Here is a 13863-nt window from a genome sequence, read left to right as displayed (position 1 = left end):
TGATCCACAGATTCAATGAAATCTCTATTGAAATTCCAGCTAGCTTCTTTTCAGATGTGACAAGCTGACCTTACAATTCATATGGAAATGCAAGGGACCCAGAATAGCCAAAACAATCTTGAAAAAGAAGAACAAAGTTGAGACCTGCACTTCCCAATTGCAAAACTTTTTACAAAGCTACAGTAATCAAGACAGCATGGTATTGGCATAGGGATAGTCATATAGATCAATGTAATAGAATTGAGAACCTAGAAGTAAACCCATATACATCAATGGTCAATTGATTTTTGACAATGGTGCCAAGACCATTCAATGGAGACACGGTAATCTCTTCAACGAACAGTGCTGGGACAACTGGATAGTCATATGCAAAAGGATGGATTTGGACCCCTACCTCAAACCATATAAAAAAAACTTAAAATGGATCAAAGACCTAAAAGTAAGAGGTAAAACTATGAAACTCTTAGAAGGAAACACAGGGGAAAATCTTCATGACCTTGGATTTGGCAATGGATTCTTAGATATGATACCAAAAAATGTTGCTATATTAGGTTATTTTCTTGGGGTAGAGTAGGAACATGTTGGAAGTAAAGTAGTTATTTTAGGTTAGTTGTCTTTTTCTTACTCCCTTGTTTTGGTTTGTTTGAAATGTTTTTTTATTGTATGTTTTTAAAAAAAAATTTTTTTGATATAGTTAATTTAAAAAAAAATGAAAAAAATATGCAGAGCCCCCCTGAGGAGCTAGGGGAGAATGCAGGGGTGTTGGGCTTCCCCACCTCGATGGTTGCTGATGTGCTCACAGACATTGGGGACTGGTGGTTTGCTGGGCTGAGCCCTCAATCATGTGACTTGCCCTTGGGAAGACTGTTACTGTAAAGGAGAGGCTAGGCCTGCTTATAACTGCCTAAATGTCTTCTCCTGAATGCCTCTTTGTTGCTCAGATGTGGCCCTGTCTCTCTAGCTAAGCCAACTTGAAAGGTGAAATCACTGCCCTCCCCCCTACGTGGGATCAGACACCCAGGGGAGTGAATCTCCCTGGCAACGTGGAATATGACTCCCGGGGAGGAATGTAGACCTGGCATCGTGGGACGGAGAACATCTTCTTGACCAAAAGGGGGATGTGAAAGGAAATGAAATAAGCTTCAGTGGCAGAGAGATTCCAAAAGGAGCCGAGAGGTCACTCTGGTGGGCACTCTTATGCACACTTTAGACAACCCTTTTTAGGTTCTAAAGAATTGGGGTAGCTGGTGGTGGATACCTGAAACTATCAAACTACAACCCAGAACCCATGAATCTTGAAGACAGTTGTATAAAAATGTAGCTTATGAGGGGTGATAATGGGATTGGGAAAGCCATAAGGACCACACTCCACTTTGTCTAGTTTATGGATGGATGAGTAGAAAAATAGGGGAAGGAAACAAACAGACAAAGGTACCCAGTGTTCTTTTTTACTTCAATTGCTCTTTTTCACTCTAATTATTATTCTTGTTATTTTTGTGTGTGTGCTAATGAAGGTGTCAGGGATTGATTTGGGTGATGAATGTACCACTATGTAATGGTACTGTAAACAATCGAAAGTACGATTTGTTTTGTATGACTGCATGGTATGTGAATATATCTCAATAAAATGAAGATTAAAAAAAAAAAATTTGATCAGGGTGACAATGAACAACTATATGATGGCAATGTGATCAATGGATTATATACTTTGGATGATTGTATGGTATGTGAATAAATCTTAATTAAAAAAAAAGATATGGTACCAAAAACACAAGCAACAGAATAAAAAATAGATAACTTAGACTTAATCAAAATTAAAACTTTTGTGCATCAAAGGACACAATCAAGAAAGTGGAATGGTGATCCACAGAATTGGAGAAAATATTTTCAAATCAGCTGTTTGATACAGGTCTAGTATCCATAATATGTAAAGAACTCTAAAAAGTCAATAATAAAAAGACAACCAAATTTAAAAACGGGCAAAGGATTTGAAATATTTTACCAAAGAAGATATATAAATGGTCAATAAGCACATCAAAAGGTACTCAACATCATTAGCCATCAGGGAAATGCAAATCAAAACCACAATGAAATACCACTTCACACCCATTAGGATTGATCGAATCAAAATGAGAGACAACAAGTGTTAGCAAGGATGTGGGGAAATCTCAACTTTCCTACATGGTTGGTGGGAATGTAAAATGGTACAGTCTTTTTGGAAACAGTTTGTCAGTTCCTCAAGAATTTAAACAGAAATAACATTTCACCCAGCAATTCCACTATTAGGCATATACTCAAGAGAAATGAAACCATGTCTATGCAAAAACTTGTACACAAATGTTTATAACAGCATTATACATAATATCCAAAAGGTGAAAACAACCCAAATGTCCATCCACTGATAAATGGATAAACAGAATGTGGTCTCTCCAGACAATGGAATATTATTCAGCAAGAAGAGAAATGAAGCACTGATATATGCTGCAACATGGATGACCCTTGAAAACATTATGCTAAGTACAAAAAACCATTTGCAAAGACCATATATTGCATGATTTCATTTACACAAAATATATAGAATAGGAAAATCTATAGAGGCAGAAAGTATATCAGCAGTTGCTTAGGGTTGGGTGGTGATTGTGAGAATGGGAAGTGAATGCTAATAGGGATGGGAGTTTCTTTTAGGAGGAGCAAAATGTTCTGAAATTAGATTGTGGTGATGTTCACACAGTCCTGTGAATATACTAAATATGCTCAAAAACATTGAATTGTACACTTTAAATGGCTGAATTTTATGGCTTGGAAATTATATCTAAATAAAGTTGTTTATTTAAAAAGCATAGTGTTTTTAAAAAGAGCTAAAATGTGCCATGTACTGTGAAAGGACTTTATGTGGTTTATCTCACATAATCCTGCCAAATATCTCATGAGGTAGGTAATATTATTATCCTCATTTTGCAGATGAGAAAACTGAGACTCAGAGTTTATGGAACTTGCTCGATCACACAGCTAAAATATGACAGAGCAGGGACTGGAACTCAAGTCACTTGCTGTTTGCCATAGACCATCTCACCCCTCCAAATACAGATTCAATGTAATTACATTGCATGGACTTGATTCAGGCCTTGGTGGCTACATCTAGGGAACTCTGGATTGGTGGAGGGAATAGTATTTAATGACCCTCCAACCAGGCTTCTGAGCCTTAGGGAAGACGTACTCTAGGGGAGTACTGAGTCAGGAGTATGAAGTATCAGATCACGAAGTCCCTCTCTCCCAAGGCATTATCCACCAGATGCTACCTATGGATAAAAGCTGAACAATCAGGGTACCAAGCCTAGCAATAAGCTGCCATCATGGGTGGCTCCCAAGGGCATGGGCAACAGGCAGGTGGTGATCGCTCTTAGATAAGGGCTGGAGGTCTAAGGGTGGGCTTCCTCCCAGCGAGGCGGAAACATCTCCCACCACTAGGCTGTCAAGGCCAGGTGATACACAGCCCACCACTTGGTACCGTGACTTCCAGATCAGAGGAGCAACATGGAACTGTGTAGAAGAGAAAATGTGTCTACAGAAGCCCAAAGTTCCTCCACGGAAGAAAGGTTAAAAACGGCAGTAAAGCCAGGTGTGGGTTGGCTGACGGCTGGGACAGTGAGCCTCCCAGATTGTAAATCTGTTGAAAATTGCTCATCAGCCTTCCCCAGGGGGCATGCCCTAGTCTACCCCTCTGTACTCAGCCACTCAGGAGATTGAATTTTTTTAATGCTCTCAAAGAAGAATATTCAACTGGAGTTATGTTAGAAAATATATGCAGTTTTATTAAAAAATAAACATACAGTCTATGTGGCATTGGCCTAACCAGCATTCTTGGTCCTGCTAGAGTCTACAGTCCAATGATGGTTACTGGTTATATTGATGACCCAATGGTCTTGTGAGAACTTCATGTTCTTTCTGAATCATCCAAAGGGGAAAAAAAGAGTCTGTGATGTTTGGTCTAGATTTAGTACTCAGGGCATGTGATTGGGTATTGGGTTTTAATTACATAAAAATTGACAGGCCATATATGGGATATATAGTAGCCATTAGCCAGAACATTCTATTAGCCAGACCAAACCATTTTTCTAACTATGGTAGAAAATGTACAGTGAGTTCCTCCAGCTTAGAAACTGCAGTCCCCAAAGCTGTCTTTTCCTGGATTCCCCTGGGATACAGGAAGCTCGGGGCTGGAGAGAGAGAGCAGCTGCCTCTAGATTTCTCACCACCTCAGTACAGATGGAGAATTGGCATTAGTATGAGCCTTTCTCTAGGCTGTGACCTCAAGCTCAGGTGCTGTCCTGTTGTACCTGTTGAATTCCACCTACGTAAACAGAAAATTCCTTGCTACACTGTGTTGGCGTTATACCTTTAATTATCTGCCTGTACTCCCCCCATTAGACTGTAAGCTATGAGAGGGCAAGAACCATGTCTGTTATTCACAGCTGCATTCCCAGTGCCTGGCACATAATGGGTACTCAAGAAATGTTTGTTGAGTGAATACATGATATGCCTACTGTGGTGAAACTACAGATAAAACCCAAGAGGTAATCCCTTTGCTACCCTTCCCCCATTCTCTTTTTACTGGGTTTTGAAGGAGAGGTGATGCCTCTCTTTCCCAGTGGCTGGTTTAACAGCATCCTTTCAGCCTATGCCTCAGCCTACTGGGCCTAAAGGATGCTGTTAAACCAGCCACTGGAAAAGAGAAAGCATTGGGTTGGCTGGCAGCCAGCAGCTACTGTGGAACAAGAATACTGTGGAGCCAGCCCGATCTCTTCTCCCTTTCCAGAGAGACCAGGCACTGGGTGGGCTGGAGCTTTGGCCCCTAAGGGAAAAGCTTACAGGATGTCCGTTCCCTATAGGCCTTTGCTAAAGAACAAGTTGGTACCGGGGCTTCTGTTCTGGGGTGTAAGTGAAGACAGATGGAGGAAACCAATCTCAACTTTGGACCTTGGTCGTAAAGGTCTGCAAGGCCAGTAACTGAGAGCCCCTCACTGTAACCTGGGCTGATGTCTCCTCAGCCATGCTGCTCCATGCTGCTTGCTCTCCTATGTTTCCTTCTCAGGGGCCGTGAGATAAGATGTGCAAACCAGCCCCTGAGCTCTGCTGCTGCTGTGGCAGCTCAGTGAGCACAGGCAGAGCCATGAGACCCACCCCACCCAGCCCACCGAGAGCACTTGGTGGCTGCTGTCATCACCCCAGCATCTAACAGTTCAAAAGGCCAAGAAATTGGGCGCAGACATCAAACTGAGCCCCAGAGTGGTGACGCCAAGCTCAAGTTCTTGTCTTTCTAGCCAGAGAGATGGGGAAAGGAACAGCAGAGGCTTTCTTTTGCTTTCTACTCCTGAGCTGTTTACACATCAAGAAGGAGAAACATTACAAATAGCAGAGACACTAGAGTGGTCTATCTGGCTCCTGCATAGACATAGAAGCTCTGTGCTAGAGGCAGCCTATGTCCTTGTCATTCTGCAGACCCAAGGGGGCTCTCTGGAATCAGGGAGTAGTCTCTAAAGCCTTGCCTGGCACTTATAGAAACCTCATTTCTATTTAGCAACACCTCCAAGGGAATCCAAATAGATTTTTCTGTGGAAAAGCAACAGGGAAGCACACTGGAATGTGTTCAGGGAGGCTGAGTTTTAAGCCCATGTCCCTCATTTGGTGTGATGGTCAGGTTCATGTGTCAACTTGGCCAGGTGATGGTGTCCAGGTCTCTGGTCAAGCAAGCACTGGCCTAACCATTACTGCAAGAACATTTGTGGCTGGTTAATAAACCAGAAGGATGGTTTATTAAATCATCAGTCAACTGATGTGACTGATTGCATCAGTGAACAGCATGCCTTCTGCAATGAGAGAATTAAATCAGCTGGATTTAATCCAATCAGTTGAAGACTTTTAAGGGAGAAGAGAGAGAACCTTCACTTCTTCTTCAGCTAGCCAGCATCCCCTGAGTTCACTGAACACTTTCATTGGAGTTGCCAGTTCACTTCCCGCCCTACGGAATTTGGACTTGTGCATCCCCACAGTTGCGTGAGACACTTTTATAAAATCTTATATTTACAGATATTTCTTGTTGGTTCGGTTTCCCTAGACAACCCTAACTAATACACTTGGTGTCACTGACCCCACAGCAAGGGGAATGCCTAGAGGACAGTACTGACTAGTGCTGTCTCTTTGTCAGGGAGGGTGGGACTGCTGGTACCTTCTTAAAGTGCACCCCCACCCCCACAAACAAACCTCACTTCCACATTTGGTGTTTGGCTGGGTTCCAAGCTCTTTCTTCTGCCTTCCCTTTTCCTTTTCTCCCTCTCTATACTGCTCAGTAAGAGGTATAATTTACCTGTATGGGATTAGAGAGAGACAGACCAATCACAGGTGATGCCAGTAATGCTAATGTTGCCTTCTCCATCATTTGGCTCTTCTTGGGTTTGACACTATGGCTACCTACTTCAGAGCCACTCACCTGGAGACCTAGAGCATCTCACCCCCAACCCCATTTCTTCCTTCTAAGTCAGTTCCTTTGCTTCTCTATATGTTGTCTCCTTCACTTGCTCCGAGTCTGCCTGTCCTTTCCAAAACACAGGTGGATTCCCTTTTCATTCTTGTAGACAATGTTAGGAGAGGAAACATGGGCATGTCATTCAGATGTTTGTAATGAAGAGACAATGGGGTGAGAGAATTGTGGGGGGGAGGACAACAGCCCTCTGGGGGCTGGGCCATCTATCAGGAGCCTGTTTCTACTCTCAGACACTTTGATCTAGATGAGATGTGACCACACTAAATACCAAGAGAGTCTTGAAGAGAGAAGAAATGGTCAAGCAGCAAAGGTAAGTGGACTGGGAGCCTTCTGCATATGAGGAGGGTGACTACTGGATGGTAAGTATCAGCTTCACCCATGATGTTTGGGTGCTGGTGTTGGGGGAGGACTTACTGCACACGCATGAGCCTTAGGTCTAATATTTTGAGTACCTGCTCTTTGAGTCACTTCCTTCTCCTCCCGCTTCAGTTCTGGGCAGCAGTGCCTGGACTGTGCTGATTTTTTCCCAAGGCCCCTGTTTATGCCATAACCAGGACAGCTCCGAGGGGTGGCTGCATGGAGTTGCCTAACTGGGAAGCCTTCTGTTTAGGGTCTGTGCTTGAGCTTGTTCTTTGTGATGGTCCCCTCCTATCTCCAAGCCTCCTGCTGGGCTGTACTCTGGGCCTGCACAGTCTTTCCTACCCCAGCCTTCCATGGCCTCTTATTTCAGGCAGCTGTGTCAATCCCCCATGATGAAAAAAAGAAAGGTTTTAACTATTTTCAACTCCACTCCATCTAATCAAGAACACCCATGAATCTCCCCTAGATCACTGTACGTCTAAAGCTTTGCCTTAGATTCAATGCAATTATTTAATTGGCTCTATGGTTTGTCTGCTATCTTTATCTTACATTCATTCACTGACTCAATCACAATGTCTTGTCACAGGCATCCTTTGGGGAACAGGCATATCTGAAGGCCCACTGTCTTTTCCAATGGGCTATGCCAGGTAGGACAACAGTGGTACAGAGTCGACTATTGGTAAACTAGGCATTGTTGGAATGAGGTGAGCACTAAGGCAGCAGAGCACCTCCCTCCATCTCTGCAGGGTCCAAAGGACTTCTGGCACACCAAAAACTGAGGCTGAGCCCTACCTGCCTTGATCATTGGAGGTGGAAGAGGCTGGCTGGCAGGCCTGGAGAAGACCATCTTCCTGGAATCCAGCAGGAGGCGGCAGTACCCCGCAATCAGGCCGGCAAAGTTGGTGGCTTCTGGCCACTCCATCAACAGCACCAGAGGCTTGGGAAGAGATGGGAAGAAACATGAGGACAAAGGAAGGAGGGAGGCTGGTGCATTTCCAGGAGGATGGTAGCAAAGAAAAGATGACCTATGTAGTTAGGAGATTGTACTAGGAATTTATTCCTAGTAAAATCTTAGCCAGGTATAAAAATTAAACCAACCTTTAATTACACATTTAATGAACCACTTTTACTGAAAAAGATTAAGATTACTTGTGTTTGTCAGGGCTCAGTCCAGCTGGGAGACACCAATACCCAGAACAGCTACCTGGACATAGAGGACAGTCCATGGAATCAAGTCCTAATTGTGCCTTCAGGGCCTAAGTCTTTCTGGTCTGCAGCCCTGCTCAGATCTTCATGCTCTCCCCACTTTCCTCTATTGCCCAAAGTGTCCTGGAGATGTTAATTGGTGCTCCTTAAAAGAAGACTTCCTTGGTCAAATAAGTTTGTGGAACACCAGGTTAAACAAAGCTATGTAGATATTTTTACTAAGGGACTTCCCAGATCCTTTAATATATTAACGTGCACTGTGAAACTTCAAGATGAGGCTTTAGTATTCCAAGTTTTCCAAATCTGTTTGACCAAAAGTTTATTTCATAGGGCATCGGATGGTAATTTTTTTTTAACCCATGTTGGGAAATACTAGCATAGTCTGTTGACTTCTATTCCTGACCATAAATCGATCAGACTAATCCTGGGGTTAACTGGTTGACTGCTTTAGAGACCTGGGGATGACATACAAAAAAATGGCATAATAAAAAAACCAGCACCTTTTCAAGAATCCTTCCCAATATCTGTACTATAATTTTTAAAGTACGGCATGAAAATAAGTTTGGGTCAGACGGAAGTCAGCTATGGGGGCAGTCTATCTGGGATAGGTCTCCAGATAGAGACCACTGCAGACTGGCTGAAAGGGAGTCACAGGGCTGTGAGTAACCTTGACTTTTTGGGGTTGCCGGACCAGGCATTAAGAGCTAGAAAAATTAAGAGGAGGAATGACACCCTTCTCTGACCAGAGAAGCTCATCATCTATATGATAAAATCTAAGTGCCTTATGTGTGTAGGTTGAATCATGTACCCCAACAAACACAAATTCTTAATCTTAATCTGTTTCCCTGTGGGTATGCACCCATTGTAAATAGGACCTTTAGAAGATGTTATTTTTAGTTAAGGTGTGGCCAACTGAATCAGGGTGGGTCTTAATTCCTATTACTGGAGGCCTTATAAAGAGAGCCTGGAAGTCTTAGAAGCCAGAAAGGAGAAGACATTGCCATGTGTGGGAGGCAGAAATACAAGCCAAGGAATGCCAAGGATTGCCGGCATCCAGACCAGAATGCTACAGACTCCAGGAGAAAGCAAGCCTTGCTGAAATCTTGATTTTAGACTTTCTTCTAGCCTCAAAACTGTGAACCAATAAATTCCTGTTGCTTAAGCGAACCCATTGTGTGGTATTTGTCATAGCAGCCTGATAAACCAAGACACCTTGCACTGGTATACAAAGTATATAAGACCTGGGTGCAAACTATATCTCCAACCATATCTCTCATTAACTCTAACCACACCCTCCTCCCATCACTGCCCCTCACCTTATGCTCCAGTTTCCCAGATATGTCATGTTCTTGCACACCTTCATACTTTAACCTATGCTGTTCCCTCTAGCTGAAATGCTCTTGCTCCTGCTTTGTCCACCAGTAAGCTGCTACAAAACTGGCTAGATTGCTCATGGATAGAATGGCTGAATGATAGATGCATCCACTCATTCAAGAACAAAGCCCACCCAGTTCCTGCCTGCATGGAGCTTATAATCTAGTGTGAAATAAGACTTAAACCAAATAACCACATGAATATGAATGCAAGCTGTGACAAGTGCTATGAAAGAAAAGTACAGAGAGCTATTGGAACATATAATGTCCTGGAGTGGGGTGTGTGTGTGTGCGTGTGTGTGAATGTGTGCATATGTGAGTAATTTGGATTCAAAAGTTGGAGAGAGCTTCTTTGAGGAAATGGCATTGACTGACAAATAGAATGAGGGACCATTTGACCAGAGGACTGCCTGACTGACTGATGGACAGACTGACGGACTGGCTGACTGAAGAGCAGTCTGACTCACTCACTGATGGGCTGGCTGACAAATTGGCTACAGGACAGGCGGAATGTCTAATAGCCTGCCACTCTGACCTGGCTGGCTGGCTAATGGACAGAGTTACTGACTGGAGGCTCAGTGACTAATTGGCTGATTGATTTAACTGTTCATTTTTACTTCAGTTTCCCCCTCTTATTTCATGCCCCAAATATAGCCCCATGTCTGTCATAAAACAGCATGAAGGCAAATTCTTGTGAACAGAGAGGGCCAAGCCCATCCCTAGCTGGCACAGCACAACCCATCAGGAACCTCTCCTCTGACTCCCTAGACAGCCAACTAGGCCCCAGCACAGGCCAAACGCAGCTTGTAAAGGGAACACAGATGTGCTTTTTGCCAGCAGGGGTAAAAATCAAATCAAAGGCAGGCAAGCAAAGAATTTGGATAGGTTTTCTCAGAGACCTTCAAAAACAACATTTATTTTAAATAGAAATTTAATGATCATGACATCTAATGTAATGCTTGTTCCTACAGAAAGCACTAGGGCAATAAAGCTCAAACACGAGAATAGGGGACACACGGGTCCACAAGAGATCCCTTGGGACATTCTTTTGATGGTTTCTTTTCCCCTCATGTGCTTCTGTGGTAATGGGGTATGATAATGGCCCAGTGGTGTTTCAGTCTCAGACTGCTGTCTCTTGGAGAAACCTACTTGAACACTACCATATGCTCACTTCACTAAGATCAAGTGTGCTGAGGTGAAAACTGTAACTAAATGTGTCCAAGCCATTTTCAAATGGAAAATGAGAAAAGGAAAATGGAGTTTGATGCATGGACTAGCTGTAAGAAGGTACAACAGGAATTCATTTGACATGCTCCAGCTCCATCTCCTTTCCAGGGTGTCCTGGAGCTCTAGGGCACCCAGCACTTTGGGATGCCAATGAGGGAGGGGACTGGCCCTGGAGTAGCCTCAGCTCATTCTAGCATCCCTTAAAACAGGAAAAGGGGCAAAGGAAAGGCGAATTGGCACAACCTGCCAATTTGGAGGCAAGGCAGAATATCATTTTAAGGCAGTGGTTTCAGGCCAGATGCACATTAGAATCACCTGGGAAGTTTTTTTTTTTTTTTAAGAAACAAACTATAGACCCTTTGGGCCCCACTTTCAGAGATTCTGGTTTAAGTAGTCTGGGAGTAAGGGCCTGGGCATTCAGTGGTTTCTAATCTCCACACATAATTCTAATGTGCAGTCAGGGCTGAGAACGACTGCTTTAAGATTCACCGGGCCTTTTCAGAATACTCCCAGACCAGAGTGGCATAACTAGGGGGAAATAGGCCAAGTCTGGTTTCTTAATTCCATGTCCCTTGTTAAGGAAATCAACCCAGTCTTTCTTCAGCGTTCCCTATGCAGTGGTTTGTTGTTAAACATTTGAACAACCAGTTCTCCAAAGTTCTGATTTGTAATGTTTGCCAATTTCCCTGGCATAAATATTCCCACCAGGGCCACTTTCAAGCTGTCAACATGATGACACTGAATGAGTTAGGACATATGTGCTCAACTGGCCCTTATGAGCCCTTATGAGTTGGCTTCAGCACAACACTGATCCTACGTACAGATGCCAACTGAGTCCAGGGAAGCCATTCTCTGTAAGGAGCTTCCCAGACTGTTTCCCCAAACCCTTTCCATTGTGCACATATGTGAAGAGAGTTACCTCTCAGTAACTACAGATAATGCTGACACTTTCAGGAAGCCCTCCTGAATCCTTCACTCCCCCGTTCAGAATTTATTTTGCCCTCCTCTATACTCCTATAACGTTTTCTTGGTACCTCTCCTATGGCAACTCCTTTGGTCTGTCACTTATTTGTGCACTTCTTTCTCTCCTACAAGATGGTAAGCTTCCTGAGAGCAAGGAGCCATGTTTTGTTTTGTATTCACCTTTGTATCCACCCCCCCATGCATAGCATGGTTCCTTGCAATAGTAAGTTCATACTAAATGACTGTCAAATTGAAACCTTGATTTTTCCTCCTCAATCTTCCTCTTTTCCTCTTCCACTATATCACTGATCCTGTTGCTGCCAATTTGTCTGAGGAAGGGATAAATACTGCCCTGCTCATTTCAAAGGGTACTGACTTGTAACTAGTGACGCAAAGAGTAGACATCTCTAATTATAAGTGCATCTGATTTTATGTAACAGAAGTTGGGTCTGAGCAGAATGTTTATCAGCCTTATCAAGCTTATCTTTAATGTTGTATACAAGAACTTGCTATGTGAAGGAATCTCATGGTGCATTAGTTTCTTATTGCTTTAACAAATTACCACAAACTTGGTGGCTTATGGTCAGAAATCTTACACAAGTCTCATTGGGTTAAAATCAAGATGTCAGCAGGGCTGGGATTCCTCTGGAGGCTCAAGGGAAGAATCCATTTTCTTGCCTTTTCCTGCTTCTAGAGGCCACCTGCAGTTCTTGGCTCATGGCCATATTCCTCCATCTACAAAGCCAGTGATATCAGGCTGAGTCCTCACATTGCATTACTCTGGCCTCCTCTTCTGCCTCTCTATTCCACTTATAAGGACACTTGTGATTACACTGGGCCCACACTGATAATCCAAGATAAATTCTGTATCTTAAAAGTCACCAATCTTAATTCCATCCGCAACCTTAACTCCCTCTTGCTATATAACATAGCATATTCACAGGTTCCGAGGATCAGGGCATGGACATCTTTGGAAGGCCATTATTCTGCCTACCACACATGGTAAATGTTTTTACAAACTCTAAAAATCCTGATGTAAAGGAGATGCTAGCCTTCTGTGTTTTCATATGCATTGTATTGGTTGCATAAAGTAGGGTATACCTGAACCACCAACCAATGGTTGTATCTCTGGGCACTCATATCATCTACCCACCCATTCACCATTTCCCACCTAGCAAAATATGACCTTCTGCTAGCCCCTGCCATCCAACACTCTTGTTTATCCCATAATGTGGTCTTTCATCTCTCTACCCACTGGTGATTTGGATCCACTGTGTGTTTTGCGCATATCACTGTTCTTTGGCACACTTGGGATTTATGCAGTAGGCAATAAAGGGGTTATTTATTTATTATATTTTAATAAAGGAGTGTAATGTGTGTGCATGTGAGGTGTCGGGGGGGGGGCAGTATGTGTGTCCACTCTTAATGATTCTATGTGTTTCACATTCACTTTTTCTCTTTCTCTTTACTATACCTAAATATGCCCAGGCCCTCCAGCTGCTGTCCCTCCAGCTCAGGCTCTTAACCCTTCACCCTTATACCAGTAGGGTACCATGATCCCATCGTCATCTCCCTGGCTTCACACTAGCCTTGCTCCCATCCATCTTGCATAGTGATCAAAGTCAGCTTTCACTCTGTCAGTCCTCTGCTCAAAGAACTACAGTGGCTTCCCACTATTCTGTCACACTGAATCTAAAATTCTCTGACTGGATTTTGAGGCTTTTAACCAAATTGTTCTGTCCATCCCCAATCTCTCCAATCTCTTTTCTTGTTATTCTCCTCTCTAGCCAAGCAACTATGCTTATCGACCTGCACATATGGCTTGCTTATTATTCCCGAGCTTGCTCCCTGCCTTTGAACACTTCCCACTTCTCTCTGCTAATCCATGCCTATCACTTCAAGATCCAGCTTAAAAACCCTCTGTAGGAAGCCAGTTCTGGTTAACCCATTCTTGTTCTTTTGTTCCATGTTTCCCTCCACACTTATCTACAAAATTTACCTTGTATGAATTTTTCTTTGCTGATGTTTTGCTTTTGAAAAAAAATAACAGGTCTCATTTATTGGGTTCTTATTGTGTGCAGGGCACTGTGCTAAGACATTTTACGTACATTTTCTCATTTAATCCTCACAAAAAAGCCTTTTGAGATACGTATGCCACTCTGCAGTTGAGGAAATCAGGGATGACAGAGGTTA

General features: G+C 43.2%; 1 protein-coding gene across 1 annotated transcript in view; it reads right to left on the bottom strand.

Annotated features, from left to right (window-relative positions):
• Positions 1-13863, bottom strand: part of FRMPD3 (FERM and PDZ domain containing 3) — a 58999-nt gene that overhangs the window by 10545 nt on the left and 34591 nt on the right. The window contains 1 exon segment of the mRNA XM_037821876.1: positions 7694-7838. Coding sequence (XP_037677804.1) covers positions 7694-7838 — 145 coding nt within the window.

This window comes from Choloepus didactylus, chromosome X, assembly GCF_015220235.1.
Source record: "Choloepus didactylus isolate mChoDid1 chromosome X, mChoDid1.pri, whole genome shotgun sequence".
Taxonomy (NCBI): Eukaryota; Metazoa; Chordata; class Mammalia; order Pilosa; family Megalonychidae; genus Choloepus; species Choloepus didactylus.
The sequence above is the reverse complement of the archived record's forward strand: the minus strand, read 5'-3'. Positions and strand labels throughout refer to the sequence as shown.